Source organism: Lepidochelys olivacea (assembly GCF_965140295.1).
Source record: "Lepidochelys olivacea isolate rLepOli2 genome assembly, chromosome: 4".
NCBI classification, from domain to species: Eukaryota; Metazoa; Chordata; order Testudines; family Cheloniidae; genus Lepidochelys; species Lepidochelys olivacea.
In genome coordinates this window covers 104788686-104810756 of record NC_140414.1, presented here as the reverse complement: position 1 = coordinate 104810756, position 22071 = coordinate 104788686, and the positions used below count along the sequence as shown (strand labels likewise).

Below are 22071 nucleotides of genomic sequence, written 5' to 3'. Positions count from 1 at the left end.
CACAGACATCATGGGTTGGAAGATTCTTTCCTTCTGTATTCTGGCAGCCCCAACCATTTATATGGTGTAGCAGTACTACTGCAACACGAAGCCAAGTCCTCCCTGACAACCTGGATGTCTGTCTCTCATCGTTTACTAACTGCACCTCTTAAACATCGACACTGTTACTTCACTGTCATAGTAGTAGAGGAATGTGTTGACTCAGTTAAAGATCATTTCTACGATCAATTGGAACATCTAGTATGCACAGTCCTTCCACATGATGATCTTGTGATCTTGAGTCACCTAAATGCAGTGACTGGCTGCCTGCGAACTGGGTTTGAACAGTTCATTGGTCTTTGTGGTTCAGGCACACCCAATGATAACTCTTGCCGCTTGCCTACATTCTGAGCCTCCCAGAATCTTTCCATTCTTGGGTAATGGTTCAAGTGGCAACACATACACCAGATGTCATGGATCTCTCATGGTGGCGTCACTCAAAAGGAGTTGGACCACGTTATTAGATGTGATAGACGTATCTTCACCTCCTGTAGAGTTTATTGTGGTGTGGAATGCACGGTGAACACAGATCATCATCTAATGGTCATCTGTATGATGTTGATGCTCCAGCGAGCAGGTAAGCCCTCTGTGATGATGATGAAGTTTGACATCGACGCACTCATTGTGCCAGGTTTAGCCAACAAGTTTTGTATTGATGTCAGCAACAGATTCTCGGCTCTAGCTAATCTGCCAGACGACATGGAGGTTGCCTGGTCCCTGTTCACTTCTACTGAGCAGACTATTGGCTATAGACATCCAGCAGGCCGACCATGGCTATCGAAGGAGGCCTTCCAGATAATTAAATTGAAGGCTACAGCGTGCCAGTGTGGTGATAAACACACTCATAATCAGCTGAAGCAAAAATTTTATACCCTGACACTCCATGATTGCAAGGCATATTATAACTAAGTGGTGGATGATGTCGAATTTGGCTTAGTCAGGAGCAACTTGAAGCCAGCATTCCATGCCATTTGCAACCTCAGCGGTCAAGAGGTAGTCACTACAAATGGTATCCTGAATGACAGCCACGGCCATCCATGTAAATCGAATGATGACATTCTCTCACGCTGGGTGGAACATTATCACAGTGTCCTGAACCATCTTCCAGCTGCCACTTGTTCAGAGCTGGATGATCTGGCAGTCACTGTGGTTTTGGATCCAGACATTTGTACTGATGCACCAACATTGAATGAAGTGAAGTGTGCCATCTCTAAACTGAAAAATGGACATGCAGCTGGTGCTGATGGCATCTCCTCAGAGCTGCTAAAATGTGCTATTGATCCTGTAGCAGAATCACTTCTGGCCATCTTCTGTCTGGTGTGGAGAACTGGAACCCTGCCAACCTCCTGGAAGGATGGTATTGTGATTTCACTCTATAAGGGCAAGGGACCGTGCAGTGAATGTAAGAGCTACAGGCTGATCAACTTGCTTTCCGTTCCAGGGAAGGTGTTAGTGCATGTTTGGCTGGAATGCCTGCTCCTTTGCCACATCGGAAGCGTCGTCCCCAACAGTCAGGCTTTGAGGAACAGGCCCACATTAGATGCCATTTTAGCCCTTCGCTTGTTGTCAGAGATACATTGTGAGTTCAGGAAGCCCCTGCACATAGCGTGTGTTGATGTTAAGGCTGCATTTGATTCAGTAGACTGTGTCTCGTTATGGAAGGCCTTAAAGGGCGTAGGTGTCTCTACTACTCTGCTGGACTTGATTAGAGAGCTGCATAATGGACCCATTGCCCGTGTTTGTCTGGGGAACTGGATGTCAGCTCCCCAGACAAAATCAGTATCTGGTGTTAGGCAGGGCTGAGTTCTGGCCCCTGCACTCTTTTGTTGGTCAGTGGATTTCATAATGTAGCATTCCATCAGATCCATAGGCATTAAGATCGGAGATCTCTCGCTCACAGACTTTGACTACACTGATGATGATGATCTTTTAGTACGGAGCCTCCACAGGTTCGTGAGGCTCTCGAGCATATGGAGGAGGAGTCAGCTAAGATTTGTCTTTGACTATGAAGCATGGAGACCAAACTGCAAAATCTAGGACCAGGTCTACCTGCGAGTCCAATCTCTTTGAACAACGAAACTGTTGAATCAGTTTCTGGGTTTTATACTTGCTAGCTTCTCCAGCTCTCACACGGAGGTTCTCCATCGGATTGGCATCACAGCATCTGCCATGGGCCATTTACAATGGATATGTATGACATATATCAACATCTTAGTATGACAACCAAGTTCAGGATTTATTCTAGCTGTATCCTTCCCATACTGTTGTACAACTGTGAAACATGGACACTATGCTGCGCAGACTGGACAAAGCTGGAGACTTCCCACACAAAATGTCAACTTCGTATACTGGGTATAAAGTGGCATGACTTCATCTGTAATGCAGATGTTTGTGGTTGTTTGGGTCTACAGGCTACTGGGGCTATTGTCTGCAGGAGGTGCCTTATGCTTTTCAGACATGTTGCAAGGATACCACAGGTCGTTCCAGTGTATGCCGTTCTCCGGGTGGCTTTTAACATCTGGGATAAAATTCTACCAATTGAGGAGTGGAGACCCCCTAGTACATGGGGTTATCAAGTCTGTTCTGATGGTGGACTCTCAAGCCATCAAGCCTTTGCGGTTGCACAGGAATGGACCAAATGGCTATCGCCGACTATCTGGCTAAGCATTGAAGATGAAGAATGTTCTAGGGCTGTAGAGCTAATGGCAGTAAAACTTGTAGTGGAACCTCTGTTTCATCAGTTTTATTTATAAAGATTTCTTTGAAGCTACCATTGTACATTCTGGCATCCCTGTTTATTGACAGAAGCAGCGTCCTAGACATCTGGAAAATCTTGTTGCTGTTGCAAAGGCTTGTGACATGGTGGTTTATTTTTATTTGTATTATGTATTTACCAGGTTCTGATCTTATCTGATCTTTGATCATATTCTGAAAAAGTTGATTAATCACATTCCTAACTGTGAGAGATTCAGCTTTCTTTTCTTCAGAAGCTCCTAGTACCTCAGAATTTTCTGTTTAAATTACTGCAAAAAAATTTGTTCCAAGTATGCAAACATTATACCTTTTACTGCATCTGATTTTCAGCTGTGCTTATGTTAAAGCACCATTTGTAACTGCTCAATTATAAATGTCTCTGAAATTTGATGCAAGGATCTACATAAATAACCAAACCCCTCAGAAAACTGTAATTTATAATTAGGGCTTTTGTTTTTTGGGGTTTATTAATTGCATTTTTCAGGGTTTATTTTTAGCAATTTTTGGTTTTTATGTAGATGTCAAAAATCAGGGTTTTTCAGGGCTTTCTCTTAGTATATACTGTAATGAGTAAGGTATATTATATTGTATAATATAATATATATGCTGTAATAAGTAATCTCTTTGTGATGTTCTCTAGAGCACTTTAACATAGTACTCTTTCAAACAGCACTACTTTAAAGCGCACTAGAGAACCTTTGGTGCACTCCAATAGGGTCTGCATGGACCAATTAATGAATAACTCATAAGTGTGCTTTCGAAGTCATGCTCCCATAATCCATATTACTGCTCCATTTAGACAAGCCCTTAGATACAAGTAACTATTTCCTGTGTTTTGCAGGTTTTTATTGGATACACACAGATTTCTTTTTCTTTAATTTTTGTGGTTTTATCAGTGTTGGTCGGTTAAAACCTAAAATCAGAATGCATTATAATTAAATTAGAATTATTATAATGCATTCTATTAAATTGTTAGCATTTGTAAAATATGTGAGTCAAGACAAAGGTTTCAGTGGGGAATATTTAATTTACAATGAATTGCAATACAGTGGACTTGGTCACAGAACAGAGTTTGGGTTTTTTTAGTCAAAAACAGCCTTAGACAGCTTATATTTTTAGTTATCATGGAATTATTTTCATAGGTCCAAGCCTTAGAATCATAGAATATTAGGGTTGGAAGAGACCTCAGTAGGTCATCTCGTCCAATCCCCTGCTCAAAGCAGGACCAACACCAACTAAATCATTCCAGCCAGGGCTTTGTCAAGCCAGGCCTTAAAAACCTCTAAGGATGGAGATTCCACCACCTCCGTAGGTAACCCATTCCAGTGCTTCACCACCTGCTAGTGAAATAGTGTTTCCTAATATCCAACCTAGACCTCCCCCACTGCAACTTGAGACCATTGCTTCTTGTTCTATCATCTGCCACCACTGAGAACAGCCTAGCTCCATCCTCTTTGAAACTCCCCTTCAGGTAGTTAAAAGCTGCTATCAAATTCCCCCTCATTCTTCTCTTCTGCAGACTAAATAACCCCAGTTCCTTCAGCCTCTCCTTGTAAGTCATGTACCCCAGCCCCCTAATAATTTTTGTTGCCCTCCGCTGGACTCTCTCCAATTTGTCCACCTCCTTTCTGTAGTGGAGGGACCAAAACTGGACGCAATACTCCAGGTGTGGCCTCACCAGTGCTGAATAGAGGGGAATAATCACTTCCCTTGATCTGCTGGCAATGCTCCTCCTAATACAGCCCAATATGCCATTGGCCTTCTTGGCAACAAGGGCACACTGCTGACTCATATCCAGCTTCTCATCCACTGTATTCCCCAGGTCCTTCTCTGCAGAACTGCTGCTTAGCCAGTCAGTCCCCAGCCTGTAGCGGTGCATGGGATTCTTCCTTCCTAAATGCAGGACTCTGCACATGTCCTTGTTGAACCTCATCAGATTTCTTTTGGCCCAATCCTCGAATTTGTCTAGGTCACTCTGGACCCTATCCCTACCCTGCAGTTCATCCCATCATCCAGATCATTAATAAAGATGTTGAACAAAACCAGCCCCTGGACCAACGCCTGGGGCACTCCATTTGAGTGGACTAGCTGCCAACTAGACATCAAGCCATTGATCACTACCCATTGAGCCCGACAGTCTAGCCAGCTTTCTATCCACTGTATAGTCCATTCATCCAATCCATACTACTTTAACTTGCTGGCAAGAATACTGAGGGAGACGGTATCAAAAGCTTTGCTAAAGTCAAGATATATCACATCCACCTCTTTTCCCCATATCCACAGAGCCAGTTATCTCATCATAGAAGGCAATCAGGTTGGTCAGGCATGACTTGCCCTTGGTGAATCCATGCTGACTGTTCCTGATCACCTTACACTTCTCCAAGTGCTTCAAAATGGATTCCTTGAGGACCTGCTCCATGATTTTGCTGGGGACTATAGTTCCCTGGGTTCTCTTTCTTCCCTTTTTTTAAATATGGGTGCTATATTTGCCTTTTTCCAATAGTCTGGGACCTCCCTGGATTGCCACGAATTTTCAAAGATAATGGCCAATGGCTCTGCAATCACATAAGCTAACTCCCTCAGCACCCTTGGATGTATTAGATCTGGACCCATAGACTTGCGCATGTCCAGCTTTTCTAAATAGTCCTTAACCTGTTCTTTCACCACTGAGGCCTGCTCACCTCGTCCCCATATTGTGTTGCCCAGTGCAGCAGTCTGGGAGCTGACTTTGGCTGTGAAGACTGAGGCAAAAAAAGCATTGAGTACTTCAGGTTTTTCCATATCATCTGTCACTATGTTGCCTTCCCCATTCAGTAAGGGTCCCACACTTTCCCTGACCACCTTCTTGTTGCTAACATACCTGTAGAAACCCTTCACATCCCTTGCTAGCTGCAACTCCAGTTGTGACTTAGCCTTCCTGATTACACCCCTGCATGCTATAGCAATATTTTTATACTCCTCCCTAGTTATCTGTCCAAATTTCCACTTCTTGTAAGCTTCCTTTTTGAGTTTAAGCTCACTGAAAATTTCACTGTTAAGCCAAGCTGGTCGCCAGCCATATTTGCTATTCTTTCTGCACATCGGGATGGTTTGTTCCTGCGCCCTCAATAAGGCTTCTTTAAAATACAGCCAGCTCTCCTGGACTCCTTGTCCCCACATATTAGCCTCCCAGGGGATCCTGCCTATTAGTTCCCTAAGGAAGTCAAAGTCTTCTTTTCTAAAGTCCAGGGTCCATATTTTGCCAATCTCCTTTCTTCCTTTTGTCAAGATCCTGAACTCAACTAAATCATGGTCACTGCTGCCTAGGTTGCCATCCACTTCTACTTCCCCTACCAATTCTTCCCCGTTTGTAAGCAGCAGGTCAAGAGGATCACAGCTCCTAGTTTCAGAGTAACAGCTGTGTTAGTCTGTATTCGCAAAAAGAAAAGGAGTACTTGTGGCACCGTAGAGACTAACCAATTTATTTGAGCATGAGCTTTCGTGAGCTACAGCTCACATCATCGGATGCATGCATTCCACGGTATGCATCCGATGAAGTGAGCTGTAGCTCACGAAAGCTCATGCTCAAATAAATTGGTTAGCTCCTAGTTGGTTCCTCCAGCACTTGTACCAGGAAGTAGTTCCCAACACTCTCCAAAAACTTCCTGGGTTGTCTGTGCATTGCTGTATTGCTCTCCCAACAGATGTCAGGGTGATTGAAGTCCCCCATTAGAACCAGGGCCTGTGATCTGGAAACTTCAGTTAGTTGTCTGAAGAAAGCCTCATCTACCTCATCCTTCTGATCTGGTGGTCTACAGCACACGCCCACCACAACGTCACCCTTGTTGCTCTCGCCTCTAAACTTAACCCAAAGACTCTCAACAGGCTTTTCTCCAGTTTCATACTGGAGCTCTGAGCAATCATACCGCTCTCTTACATACAATGCAACTCCTCCACCTTTCCTTCCTTCCTTCCTGAACAGTTTATACCCATCCATGACAGTGCTCCAGTCATGTGAACTGCCCTACCAAGTTTCTGTTGTTCAAATCACATCATAGTTCCTTGATTGTGCCAGGACTTCCAATTCTTCCTGCTTGTTTCCCAGGCTTCTTGCGTTCATGTATATGTACCTAAGATAACTAGCTCATTGCCCTACTTTCTCAGTCTGAATCAGGAGGCTTCCCGTCTTGTACCCTCCTCCTTGTCGTTTCTTCCAGTATCCCAGTTCCCCACTTACCTCTGGGCTTAGGTCACCGTCCCCCGGTGAACCTGGTTTAATAAGCACTTTAATAATATATAAAGATAATAATCACGAGTTAACTGTGATTAATCAACAGCCCTAGTATACATGTTGTATAGACCTCTGCCTCCTTCCCACTTTGCCATTTCAGCCTCTAAAGTACTGTATTGAGGTACAGAGAGGAAAAGTGAATTTTCCAAGATCACAGAATAGGTCGTTTGCAGAGTCGGGAATAGAATCTACTTTGAAGTGTCCAACTTTTGCTGCAATGACTTTGACACCCCCAGATTAGATATTTTGCTGTAATTATTGTGATTCTTGATACATATGGCCAGGGTTAAATCGAGTGGCAAATAGAATAAGTTGAACCTCATTCCTTCCCTTTTTCTATCTTTCTAAGTATATTTCAAAATATGAGTGTTCTGTAGATTGATTCATCTAATTTTACACTTATACTATTTGTGTGATCATTCTGATGAGTGTGTGTTGTAAACCAGACAGCAATATTTTTCAGACAAAATGTTCCATTATGATCTTTATTCTTTTAAACTTATTGCCGTTTGCTTAGCACTTTAACATGTTTAATTTTATTTTTGCCAGTTTCTGGCAGACATGGAAAATAATGCCCTCTTTAAGGATGACATTGAATGTCAAAAACTCATTATGGAAGCAATGAAATACCATCTGTTGCCAGAGAGACGACCCATGTTACAAAGTCCTCGCACAAAGCCTAGAAAGTCTACTGTAGGAGTGTTGTTTGCAGTTGGAGGAATGGATGCAACAAAAGGTATTGGTTTACAAATATTAATTGATGACAATGTGTATTGAAAATCAGTTGAGTAGATTTTTGTAAAGATATATTTATTAGATATGTATGTAGGATACAAATTAAAACATTCAAAGGCTATACATCATAAAGTACAAAATTCACAAATATTTACTGATGTTTTTTACTTCAGTAATAGACATATATAGCAATAAAAATAGTACATGTGTGCAGGAAGCTGAGTTATGGTTGTTGTTAACCTATAATGGGATCGCCTCAGTTCTGTTCATTTAAATGTTCAGTCAAATGAATGAAAAGCACCTCTGTTCACGTGAATGTTAAAAACGTAAGGAAATGATACATAAAAATGTTAATATTAATACAGATTTGAATACAAACAAAAATAAGTGAAAGCTGCTACAGAATATTTAACTCATACCCTTATTGACTATTAAAGCATTCTATGAAGGTGTCTCAGAATGGTATTTTTATGAGCTTTCATACTGTGTGGTGATAACTAGAAACATTTTAGTGAGTTATGAATACCACGGGAATTAGAACACATTTTCATTCATTCTTAGTTTGTGTATTAATTTTAATGTTATATTAATACAGATGAGGTTAGTTGTATATCTATAGACTGTGAATGCATATATGTATGTGAACCTGACATTTTTTCACAGAACTTCAGATTTTGTTATGCTATGAGGTTAATCTTAATACTGAAACATAGTTCCGTCAGGTTCACTTTATGTCACTTCCTGAAATTTTAATGGTCCTTCTAGGCTTAATCCAGCAAGGATGTTGAGCATTCTGGCTCTTGCCCTTCAAAGCATTTAATTTTTATGCATGCAGTTAATCCCAGATTAATTCAAGAATACTACTGGCATGTTTAACGTTAAGCATATGCTTAAGTGAATTTCAGGATCAAATCCAGAAGGCTCAGCACCTTGGAGGATCGACCCTTCTGCTAGTAATTTAAATAGAACACTTACTACAAATAACTGTTCTCTTTGACTATAACTTGTGTATATTACTATTAAGGAGCTACGAGCATTGAAAAATATGAACTCCGTACCAACATGTGGACTCCTGTAGCAAATATGAATGGGAGAAGGTTACAGTTTGGTGTTGCAGTATTAGATGATAAGTTGTATGTTGTTGGTGGTAGAGATGGACTGAAAACATTGAATACTGTGGAGTGCTACAACCCCAAAACAAAAACTTGGAGTGTAATGCCACCTATGTCCACACATCGGCATGGCCTTGGTATGTATAACTTCATAATTTTTCAAAAAAAAAAGGAGTACTTGTGGCACCTTAGAGACTAACCAATTTATTTGAGCTCACGAAAGCTTATGCTCAAATAAATTGGTTAGTCTCTAAGGTGCCACAAGTATTCCTTTTCTTTTTGCGAATACAGACTAACACGGCTGTTACTCTGAAACCGTTCATAATTTTTAAAATTCTAAACCTGTGATTGGTTAAGAGCAGTTAAAATCTCTCTTTAAAGCTCATTTGTTTTGATCTTGATACTAGTCTAAATCTGAACTCTAAAATCAGCTAAAATTAAAGTGACAAATTATTTTGATTGATTTGTACCTATTGAACCTATTTAATATTAGCAGCCAAAAGAGAATGTGATTTGTATTTATTTTAAAGGTGCATCTTTTTTGGTGGACATTTTGGTAGGGGTAATGGGAAAGTGATGCCCTTTGTTTTTCCAGGAAGCAGTTGTTTTTCTCTGTTTTTTAGGGGTAGCTGTACTGGAAGGTCCTATGTATGCTGTAGGAGGGCATGACGGTTGGAGCTACCTGAATACAGTAGAAAGATGGGATCCACAGGCTCGTCAATGGAACTTTGTAGCCAGTATGTCAACTCCAAGGAGCACTGTTGGTGTAGCAGTATTAAATGGAAAGTAAGCAAAGGCATTTTCTTGAGAAATAATTTGGTCCAATTTTTGTTTACATTAATTTTTTTAATGTAGCTTTAGAAATATTTTTAAGTGAATTTATTGCTCATGAAATATGTTAGTTGATAGTACTGGCAACTGAAGTCCTCTTCTTACAGGAAAAAGTACAGCATTGACTATGCAAGCTTTCCCACCACACCCCAATGTGCTTCAGTGCTATGAAGGGGGAGCCATCTCTAAGGCAAGCAAGCAATTCTGTCTCCTTATTAATGAAGTCCTTGGGACCTTTGCTGAGGGCACCAGTTGGAGTTCTAGTTTCTGTTAGTGTTGAACCTATGTATTGATGAAAATTAACTTTTTTTAACTCTGCAAGTGGCAAAATAATCAAATTTGCCAAAACCAAACCTTAATACATATAGGTAATAGTTTCTTCTTCTTTGGCTTCTGTAGTTTAGAACTACATTTTCAAAACCATGACTTAATTAAAGCAAAATACTTCAAGTCACAGCATTATTTTTTGAAAAACAAGTCATGTTCAAGTTCTAATGTTTTTAGAAGAATGAAAGCACAGAGTTTACTAAACCAACAAAGACTTGCACAAGTCCATATTTTTAGAAGTAGAAAAAGGCTTCTAAAATATATTGTGTTTTTATTTCTGCCACTTGTCCATGTCTGTAGTAAAGAATCCACATAACATCTATAGCTGTGCAGCACAGTTTTAGCCTATGCTATATACTATGTAGATATCAGTGTAGAATAATCTATTTTAAAGACTATTAACTCCACTAGCACTAAAGAGAAATGTACCTATAAGACATGGGCTGAAAATCTCCCTAACTTTTTGCAGGTGAAATTGGTAATGGAAGGTGATTTACTGAAGGTTATAATGAAAACTCTGCAAAAACATACACATTTTTCACAGGTAGAAACAGAATTTAAGAAAGTGGTTAGTTTGTCCAATCATAAAGTCACTGGGAAGTCAACCTTGGCTCCCACCCAGAACATCAAGTTCACTGGGGCCCTGTTAGATTCCAGTACGTCAAAAACGTTTCTGCCGAACAACTGTTTTCAGACAATTTGCGACCTTTGCCTCAGTCTGCAGTCTCAGCCTTGCACGACAGTTTGGACAGTCTGAGGCTCTTGGGCCACATGTGTGTAACAGACATGTGGCCCAGTTTGTGAAATTGCAGCTTCACCTCCTTCAAATCTGGTTCAGGACAGTTTACCGTCCCACTCTTCACACCCTAGGCAGACTGGTTCGTCTTCCTCCACTGGTTCTGAACTCTTTGCAGTGGTGGATGCGTCCAGAGAATGTTTGCTAAGGCATTCCCTTTGTCCAGCCTTTGCCATCCAGGTTGGTTGGGTTGGTGGGCGCACCTGGGGTCACTGAAAGTTCAGAGACTATATTCGGAGCAGGAGGCCTCACTCCATATCAATATGCTAGAGCTTCAGACCATCTAGAATGCATGTCATGCTTTTCGGGATCATATTAGAAACTCAGTGGTTCACATATTGACAATACCACCACAATGTACTATGTGAACAAAGACGGGGGAGCACACCTCTGGTTGCTCTACTTAGAGGTGATCAGTCTGGGGCAGTTCTGCATTGAGGAGAACATTATTCGAAAAGCCATTCACTTGCCCGGGATTCAGAATCATCTTGTGGACTCTCTCAATAGATATTTTTCTCTGAGTCATGAGTGGTCCCTGAAGACCAGTGTCCTCCAGGTCATCTTCACAGTTTTGGGCATCTCAGCGATTGACCTGTTTGCTAAAAGGGACAGTGCAAAATGTCATCTGTTCTGCTTTCAAGGGAGCTTCAGTCCAGGCTCCCTGTTGGATGTGCTCCACCTCAGCTGTCAGTTGGCTGTCTTGTTCGCCTTTCCCTTGATCTCGATCATCGCTCACATCATAAAGCTCAAGGCAGATTGAGCCAAGATCATTCTCATTGCACCAATGTGGCTGAGACAGTGCTGGATCTCCAACCTTCTCGTATTGTCAGTTCAGCCCCCCCCCCACCATACTGCTTCGTCCCCATCCCGTCTTACTCACTCAGAGCCAAGGCTGCACCTTGAATCCTGTGCTCAGCTCCCTGCATCTCATGGTGTGGCTGTTGCATGGCTGAATAAGGAGGAAAAGCAGTGTTTGGTGGCTGGCCAACAAGTCCTCCTTAAGAGTAGAAAACCTTCCACCAGGATGGCCTGTTCAGTGAAATGGAAGTGATTTTCAGTGTAGGCATTAGCCTGTGGAATCCAAACACCGCTGGTCTCTATCCAGGACATTTTGGAGTACTTGCACTTTCCATCATTGGGGCTTGCATTTAGTTCATTCAAAGTGCAGATGGCAGCCATATTGGCATGTCTTCCCCTGATTCAGGGAAGATAAGTCTTCTTCAATGCTGTGTAACCAAAACTATTTCATATTTAGTCTTGATGCAGGATGTTATCCATTTGGAGATTGTCTGCAAAGAGACCACTTGACCCTTCTTGAGATCCACATACGACACAAACAAGGTGAAGCACAAAATGATTTAGTGCTGTCCAGATAAAAGGCTAGACATTGCCTGACATCTAAAATATGGAAACACTGCTCCTCCAGAGATGAATGCAGCTTGGGAAAGAACACAGCTAAATATGTTGCCTACTTCAAACGAAAGTGAGAAACCACTGCAGACAAACATTTTGGATGCAGTCATAAAGTCATTTAGTTTTTGCAGAATTGTGTATAAGGAAGCTCTGCCATCAGAGCCTTCAACTCTCACACTCCTTGCAGATGTTATCACTATGAGGAATGCAGTTTTCTGGCACAACAGTGGAAAGGGCCAAGATGCCAGGGGCTTGAATGGAGGTCCCATTAAGGCCACTAAGACTGAGTTAGGGTCCCACAGAGGAATCAGCTCTTGGACAGGAGGATGGAGATGAAGGAGCCTTCTAAGAATCTTGTTACCATGGCTACTGCTTATGAGTCACTTGGCTGCATCTACTTGAAGAAGAAGAAACAACAATTACTTATTATAACTGTGCTGTAACTGTGGTTCTTTGAGCTGTGGTGCAGACATGCATCATGACCCACCTTCTGTCCCCTCTGTATCGGAATATTGTTTTCAGGGGGAGGGTCAGGGTAGCGTTGTCTCATGTAGCCAGGGAAGGGGCTATGGCCATGAAGTGCGAATGCCACCCCTCTGTGGGTACTGCTAGGCAAATTTCTCGAGCTCCAGTGCGCTGGATGCACAAATACCTAAATGGAATACATGTCTGCATCACATCTTGAAGAACCACAGTTATAGTAAGCATTTCTTCCACCACTTCATGTGGAGGACTTTTCGACAGTTTGATAATTATCACTATCCGGAAGCTTTTCTTGATATACAACTTAATTTTTTTTCTATATTAATTTTATCCAGTTACTCCTAGTTACAATCTGTGTGCTGCACTTAAAAAATGGTGCTTCCCTCCTTGGTGTTCACATCCTTCAAATAGTTGTAGATTGTTATCATAATACTCCTTAATCGTCTCTTGAGCCGTGTCTGTACTGGGGATATTTGTACCCAGGTAATTATACTGGTGCTGCATCAATACGTGTAATCCCCAGTATAGAGAGGCCCTTAACCAAGCTGCACATTTACTCTTTAAATTTTCCTTACAAATCAATCCCCACAGTATTTTTATTTATTTTATTTATTTATTTATATATATCTGAACTCTCTCCAATTTGTCTGTCTTTCTAGTAATGAGATTCCCGTACCTGAATGTGATATTTCAGATGCATACCTGTATAAAGAGAGAGTAGCTCCTTGCTCCAAATCCTAATGTGATGCTTCTGCATTAGCAGCCCAAAATTCCATTGACCTTTTTTCTTTGCAGTATCATATTGCAGATAAGTTTACATCTGATTCAGCAAGGTAATTAAACACATGCCTAACATAAGCATATCAATAATTCCGTTGATGTCAATAGAGGTACTCACGTGTTCAAAAGTTAAACACATGCTTAAGTAAATTGCTGAATCAGGGCCTAGGTACCTATTCCTATCTCAGTATTTTACCACTTACTGTAGCTATGATCCTTTAGGCAACTTTTTAGTCTCTGTGACTCTTCATATTTGTGGCAGTTTGATTTCATTCTGAGGGTAAAAATTAATTGGATATTATGTCAAATGGTTTACTAAAACCCCCAAAATATTACATATACCTCAAGTTTCTCTGTCAAGATTTATTCTTCATTAATCCACATTACTGACTGTTTAAAGTTTGTTATCCTACAGATGTTTTGTAATTTATTTAAATAAAGACACAGGTTAAAATTCCAGTATTTGGAATGTTTATTTTACACTATTTCTCAGAACATTTTCATTATGTTCTCCAGTTACTTGCTCATCAAGTTCTTTGAACAATCATCTCCATTTTTCATTGGGACATGACTTGCATAGTAGGCTACTATTTTATAGTGTATTCATTCTTAAGAGGAAATTAAAACAATGAGACTAGTGAGGACTATTTGATCTACAATGCTTTGAAAAGTGATATTAATTTGAAACATGAAAGTATATTGGTTCCTACTGAAAAACTGTTATTTGTCAAATGTTACTTCACGATGGTATCTGAGATATGTTATTTCCATGTTTAGTATAGGAAAAGATGTGCATGGTAATTTTTTGCAAATGCTGACAATATAATAGTTACTATTTATAGTACCTGCTGATTTGATTGTTCAAACTGTATCATTCTCTGCACCAAATGAAACCATTTTGAATAATGGCACTTCAGGATGCCTTTTGAATTGAGCAATATCACAGATTAAATTTACTAGCTTTTTTTACTGATGTGTTGACTTCTTCATTAGAATACTTCCTGGAGTGTTGGAGTTGTATCCTTCAACATAAGAGCATTGGGTATGTAGCATACCCACAATTCTGTTTGTGAATTGCTCATGGATATTATGAAAGTTGCCAATATCTGATCATCATTATTATTTTCTGAGTTTTTCTTCGTGTTCACCTGTCATGTAGTGCATCTAATACTGGATTTCTCCTTCCATTCTTAAAGTAGTGCCTTAATTGTTCATCAGTTTGAAAAGCTGTTACTAGAGTGAGCCAAAAACTTTTGTGTATTAGAAAAGGACAAACTACACCATCTAGTGGATGTGAGGACATTATCAAGAGCTAAAATTTGGAGGCAGAAGTTTTTTTTTAAACTGGTAAAACAAGGCTTTGATATGGCCCTGTCATTTTGAATTTCACTATACCATGTTTTAAACAGGCATATTAAACCTAAATACAAAGCACTTTCTTTCTTCAGTATGCCCATTCTACAAGGGGGAATAGCTAGCTTGGGATTTAGGCAAAAGTTTAAATACTGTACAATTTTTGGTATGTAGTTTCCTGGAGATAATGCTGGATGTTCGGATTTTATTATGAGATGCCCTTTTCTAGTTTAATTTTTTTGGAGCAGTACTGATTCTGGCTCTTCACCAAAATTATGTTATGCAGGTTCACCCTCTGCAAATCTATACTGATACTGAATAATATACCCAGTTGTGTTTATATTAAAATAGAGGGGACATGGAAGTTGGGGTTACTCACTGTGGAGGAGTTACATTTTCTTTCCCTTTTCAAGTGCAGCTCCATCAGCTTTATTCTTTGTCCTTCCTTCCCTCTTAAACCAGGGTAGCAACTTCATTTTCTTTTTCTTTCTTTCTCTTATAATCAGACTGAAATGCAGAGAGCTTCAGAGAGCATGCCACTGCTAAGGGAAGGGCTAGACAATTTTATCTCAGCCCGGAGTGGATGCTACCCTGCTATACTGGGGGAGCTGCACTAAAGACAGGAAATGGGGGCTTCCTCCATGGTGAATAATGTAATTTTTAAATTGTATTTGGGAGCTTTGTTTTGGAGCAATAGCCTATTGTGATAGCATGCTACCAGTGCTGAGGAAAACTAAAATGTATTAAATAGTTGCTAAATGATCTAACTGGTCCCTTTAGTGTTGCAGTATATATGATTGAACTACTGCTGATTTCATGAAGAAGATGTATTTAATTTTTTTTAAATCCATGACATTTATTGCATATGGGTAAAATTTTTCAAAAGCACATAAGTTACTTAGACTCTTAAGTTATGTCTACACTATGAAATTAGGTTGAATTTATAGAAGTCGGTTTTTTAGAAATCGGTTTTATATATTCGAGTGTGTGTGTCCCCACAGAAAATGCTCTAAGTGCATTAACTTGGCGGAGTGCTTCCACAGTACCGAGGCAAGCGTCGACTTCCGGAGTGTTGCACTGTGGGTAGCTATCCCACAGTTCCCGCAGTCTCCGGAAATGAGATTCAAAAGTTCGCGGTTCTCTTCCTGTCTACCTCGCCAGTGCATCTGAGTTAAGAGTGCTGTCCAGAGCGGTCACAATAGAGCACTCTGGGATAGCTCCTGGAGGCCAATACCGTCGAATTGTGTCCACAGTACCCCAAATTCGACCCGGCAAGGCCGATTTAAGTGCTAATCCACTTGTCAGGGGTGGAGTAAGGAAATCGATTTTAAGAGCCCTTTAAGTCGAAAAAAAGGGCTTCATCGTGTGGACGGGTGCAGGTTTACATCGATTTAACGCTGCTAAATTCGACCTAAAGTCCTAGTGTAGACCAGGGCTTAAACACTTTTGAAACCAAGACTTAAATTACTATTGAAAATGGGGCTTGGGCTCTTAAGTCATTTAGGTATAGAACTGGGTGAAATGTTTGGACTAATAGTTTATTCATTGAAAAACACAGTTTCAGTAGACTATTCAGTGAACTATTTGTGAATGTGACATGAATTCATTCAGTAGTTTTGGCCCAAAAAATATTTTTTGGGACTTCAACATGAAACGGTTATTGTTTTGATTCACCAAAATGTATCGCAATTTTTGCATTCAGTTCAGGTCAAACTAAAAAATTTTTGATTCCCTGACCCTACCCCCAGAACTGCCAGCAAACAAAAAAATCAGCTATTCACCCAACTTTGTTTAGGGTAAAAAATTCAAGAGCACCTATGTCAATAGGATGGATCATAAGTGCTTCGTTAAGGACATCACATGTGTTGACAGTATTTTAAATGCTTGACTATCGTTATTAGATGTTTATAATGACTGAAAGAAAAAGATTAAAACAAAACCTTAACTTCCATCTGAGTTCTAGTTGTAGAACCTTCCACTGAAATTTCAAGACATTCCTCTGAACTTTTGTTCTTAACAAATTTGAGAGAGTCCTCAGCCACAATCATCTGTCACATGAAGCTTACATCCTTTGCATTTGAAAAGTTTGAAAAAAACATTGTTATGCAATTCTTACTGAAATCATTATTCTGCTATTTGGAACAAAGGTAAACTTTTTTTTAGGTTAGGACTAGTTGAAATTGTTTTTTTCTATAAAGGTTTGAAAAAATAAATGTTGTTATGATCCTAAGATATTTTTATAACATGCAGGACAAAAGGCAAAATACAATCATGAAGATTAAACAGTGAAAAGTGGGTCAGATAAATTGAATATTATTAAAAATATCTAATAATCATTATTTCAAAGATTTTTATTTGAAAAAAAGCTATCTTCCCAATGCCCAGATCATTATCTAATTCTCTGTTATGTTTTTCTTCGCCCCTTCAAATTCATTCTAGCTACTTTTATTTTCCTCAATAACCATGTATAAAAATGTATCCTATCAATGAGGAAATACTATTACTGTAATATTTATTTTATGAGTTCAGTTGGTTTCTTTTCTTTACAGGCTTTATGCAGTTGGTGGTCGGGATGGAAGTTCTTGTCTCAAATCTGTGGAATGTTTTGATCCTCATACTAATAAATGGACTCTCTGTGCTCAAATGTCAAAGAGAAGAGGAGGTGTGGGAGTAACTACTTGGAATGGGTTCCTGTATGCTATTGGTGGGCATGATGCTCCAGCATCAAACTTGACATCCAGACTGTCAGACTGTGTGGAAAGGTAATACCTAGATGAGGATAGTGCTGGTGAAAGAGTGTGGCATGATTTTTCACAAAGAGCTGCAATGAGAACCTGTTAAAATGGTCATATAATTTTAATTCTAGTAAATATGTAAACACATACCATGTAATCAAAACACTATTTATAATATGGTTCATATCCAACAGAGTAAAAATACCATCTTATTGCACTTTATCCAGAAAAATTATTTTGTTTTCTAACAATCTCATTGAAGGATTCAGAATTCATTTTAAGAAAAACTTTTAATCAAGATGCTTACAAACACTAGTGTTTCACACAAACTGGCCTTTCACAAGAGATAGAACTTTCTCCATTTATAAGGTAACTTTTAAATGACTTACTATTCAATTTCTGTCCAATCCTTTAATGTCACCTCTTTCATGGTTCCCCTTGACCTTATGGAAAAATCAGGTATGTCCACCATTCACGAGTAATGCAATCATCCCAAAGATGAAATGGACTGATAGAAAATGGTTATTGGAACAAGTCTGGGATGACTGCATTACTCACAAAAGGCAAAACTAGATGTGAATTATACAGGTCTCATCAAACAAGTAACAATTATAGCAAAACTTTATACTGCACAGTCACATATTTTCTCTACACTGGTGTCCAGGTTTCCAGATCTCTGAAATATCCTGTTATGAGCATACTGAACCAGCTGAACTTTTTCCTGATACAACACACTCCCTTTTTATTAGGGAGGCAGATTTTCAAAATCACCTAAGAAACACAAGCCTCAGTGAAAATCAGTGGAACTTGTGCTAAATCCTGTAGGATTTTTTTTTTAATCTCCACCCTGAACTGTGTTTAGCACTAGCATTTCAGAAAAGAAAGGAATTTCAGGATGAGAGCTATCTTCTTCCCCTGGACTTGATCCCTTCAAACTGTCCTGCTCCCAAGAGGCTACCAGTCTCTCCTTTCCTGTGACTTCCCACAGCCTTTTCTGTGACTCTTGAGCCCACTTCTTTATTCACAAATTTCTTGTGTTTGAGGTTCCAGTTCAGAAACCTTTCCAGTTAAGCCCCAGAAATGTTGCTTTCAAGTTTTTAGTGCACTAAAGCTGTGCACCCAAAAATTAAATGTGGAAGTTGAAGTACCAAGCCTTGCAGAAAGGCTTGCAGATATGCAGCCCCATTGCACCACAAATTAGATTCTAGAAGTGGATGGGGAGTTCTAATGCTTGAAGAAAGGTCATGGGAAAGATGTGCATCAATTTTTGCCCAAATGTCACCTGATGAGGTTGACATTTCAGTTCTGAAACAGGATTATGAATAACATGATATTCATAAATAGCATCTAGAAAAATTTATGAAATACGTTAAAATGGATTACTAAATGATTTTTGTTACGCCAAATTTTAATTTGCAAGTTGGAATAGAATTGCTACAGTACATGTGTTTTGTTTATTTCTGATTTGCTCTCTCCTTCTAAATCAGTGGGATGGAGGTGTTGAAATGTCTACAAAACCAGCATAAAATAAATTTACTGCAAATATAGTAATCTAAAAATTAACTTCATAAAATTCACTGTGAAATTTGTGAATGCTTGTTTGCTACAGTACACTGATACTGTGGTAGGTTTTCAAGAGCATCACATTGTTATAAATCAATTATACAAATCAAATTGACAAACACTATGTAAAGTTCATAATTCACTGTCTTTCAGTACATAATGCACTTTGTCTGCTGCATAAGTTTCAGGCAACACTTCCACACTATGACTCTACATGAATAAGATGTGTGCTTCCAACAGACACCTACTGCACGAAAGAAAAAGGTGCCAGAAAGACACTCAAAAGTCATTATATCTTTGCATCTCATGCAAAGAAATTAACACCAATGTTTCATCCCCCCAAACTCACTTTCAGGGGTGTTGGATACCTTCTTAGCGAGGGATATATTTTCTTTTGATAATCCTGTGCCTTAAAGGCATTTTATTGATGTGATTCCCTCTAGAAATTTGTTTTCTTGGCATTGTCTTTTCTTGTAACTATGCTGGCTAATCTGAAAAGGAGACATTTGTAGATTGAGTCAAAAACAAGTTTTTAAAAGATGAGTTTGGACTCTCCAATTTTAATTCCTGACCTGTCTGTTAGACTGTTGATGTACTCTAGGCTCAAATTTAACTGAGGTGTTTTCAGTGTACCACTTGTCTATTATTGTTTTTGTGATCCTAATGACACCAGTTTATGCAAGAAAAGTTCTGGTAAATTGCTGTAGAAGAGTTTTTCCATGTACACAGAGTCAACGTTTTTTCTATATAGTTTTTGCAAAAAGCAATGATTAATTTATTTGTCCAATGAATCTCCTTAGCAACACTGCATTATTCTGTATGTAATTTGGGATTTAACATTTGTCTGTCTGTAAGATGAAGAGAGCACTAAACTCTTACAGAGTCTGGCAACAGAACTTGATTCTGGAGCAGAGCATGTTTGGTCATAAAAGAGGAAAAAATTGTTTTAAAAAAATTATCTATTATGTAAAAGCGAAAAAAGATAAACATAGTCCAGAGATTTCTTGGGCCCCGGTCACACAAGCTACTCCAAGTTACGTGGTCCAGCTTGCAGGATTGTGGAAAGGTGAACTGGTAAAGTTATCTCTTTAACATATCATTCATATATACTGCTAAATTAAGTTACGTACAGTATTGTTAGCAGTGCTACGTATCTTTTTCTGTTTCTGTATGTGACAAAGTGAGGCTTTTTTTATTAATAACTTGAATTTTTGTTCATGCTTTCAGAAATAATCAACTTTACATGTAATTTCCCATCTAGTAAATAAATTCATTTAACCTTGTCACTACACCTCTGGATGTGCTACAACTTAAAATATTTCAACTGAAATTATGGGACCTGTACAGTATGTTTGGCCATGCAGGAGGTGTGCATCTACTGAATGTACCTGATACTGACTGCACAGCCTCAGTGAAATGATTAACCAAATGCTGCTTTTAAGGGAAAGGTTTAAACAAGTAAGAAATCCTTTTAATTTCACACCCGAAGAGAGAATACTCCTTTACTGATTCCACTAGATAGTCTAGTACCTTGAGAGTCAATTTCAGTATTTTGAATGGAATTTTACGCAACAATATTAGACTTTTACAAAAATTATCTTTCAGATATGATCCAAAAACAGATGTGTGGACTGCAGTGGCCTCCATGAGCATTAGCAGAGATGCAGTGGGAGTGTGTCTTCTTGGTGACAAGTTGTATGCTGTTGGAGGATATGATGGGCAAACCTATCTTAATACAGTGGAGTCTTATGATCCCCAGACCAATGAGTGGACACAGGTACAGTTTCTAATTAAATTATATGGTATTATTTATTTTAGTGATGCCAAAAGTGTGCTTGGTGCCTCCCAGTGAAGAAAAAAGATAAAGTACATGCCCCAAGGAGCTTACCCGCAATGAGGAGATTACAAAACAGTAGATATAGCAGAAGGACCGAGACAAAGACAAAGATTTTCAAAAATAGAAGCTTAAAGTTAGGTGCCTAAATCAAAGATCTGATTCTCAAAAGTGCTGAGCACCCATCAGCTCCCATTTGCCTATATTTGAAAATCTTGGCCAGTGTCAAGACGATTGTGATTATTCAGCATGGATAGTGCAGTATGATGAAACAAAGATTTTTTTTAAAAAATAGATGAAAATAAGTACAAGAACTTGTCCTCTAGTTTTCTTTTTAAAACAAAATAAGATTTTTTAAAAAAAAATTTGTAGGGCCCCATTTAGTTCTCTCACTGCCTATTATCAGGTCCCTCTTATCAAGGCTGATCTGATTTGCCTGATTTGCTCATCTTGGCATCTATTTTATCTAGATACTATACTCATACCATGATCATCATCATGGTATATGAGCATCTAGTGAATAGACTACAAGGCTGCCCTACTTTCTCCTTCATGCACAAACCTCCAAGTGCTGCTTTTTTTCAGGTGATCAGGAGCTGTGTTAAAGCTGCATTAAAAGACTTGTACAACACAAGCCATTTGCAGTGTGCAAAAACATTTCTTGGTTCTACCAAATCTATGAGCAATGCTGCATACTGTTCAATGTCATCCACAGGATTAGGATTGTTGCATAGCAATGAAATGAAGGCCCAGTACCAAGTACTGTTATACCTAGAAGTACAGTGTTAGATGATGATCCCATTTTAAAATATAATATAATAATACTTGATTTTTTAAATATTCAAATAAATATTATTTTAATATGAAGAATACTGTTTATGAGGTTTGCCATTGACTTTAGAGAGCAGAATTTGGTCCTGCAGAAGAAAATATTGCTGTTTCTCTGAGCATTTTTATGCCAATCTTCAACCCATTTTGTTAATTTTTAAAGTCAGATTACAATACAAAGCACCTAAAAATATGACATTACAACCTTAATTACTGTG

The 22071-nt window shown here is 39.1% G+C and overlaps 1 protein-coding gene across 7 annotated transcripts in view; it reads left to right on the top strand.

Annotated features, from left to right (window-relative positions):
* The window catches only part of KLHL5 (kelch like family member 5), a 94262-nt gene that overhangs the window by 70501 nt on the left and 1690 nt on the right, over positions 1-22071 (top strand). For 6 of the 7 annotated variants that reach the window (XM_084626959.1, XM_084626961.1, XM_084626963.1 and 3 more), the window contains 5 exons: positions 7613-7799; positions 8823-9047; positions 9534-9696; positions 17443-17655; positions 20797-20968. In XM_084626959.1, the coding sequence (XP_084483085.1) occupies positions 7613-7799; positions 8823-9047; positions 9534-9696; positions 17443-17655; positions 20797-20968 (960 nt within the window). The remainder of the gene's footprint in view (positions 1-7612; positions 7800-8822; positions 9048-9533; positions 9697-17442; positions 17656-20796; positions 20969-22071) is intronic. The other variant, XM_084626960.1, reaches the window with a different exon arrangement.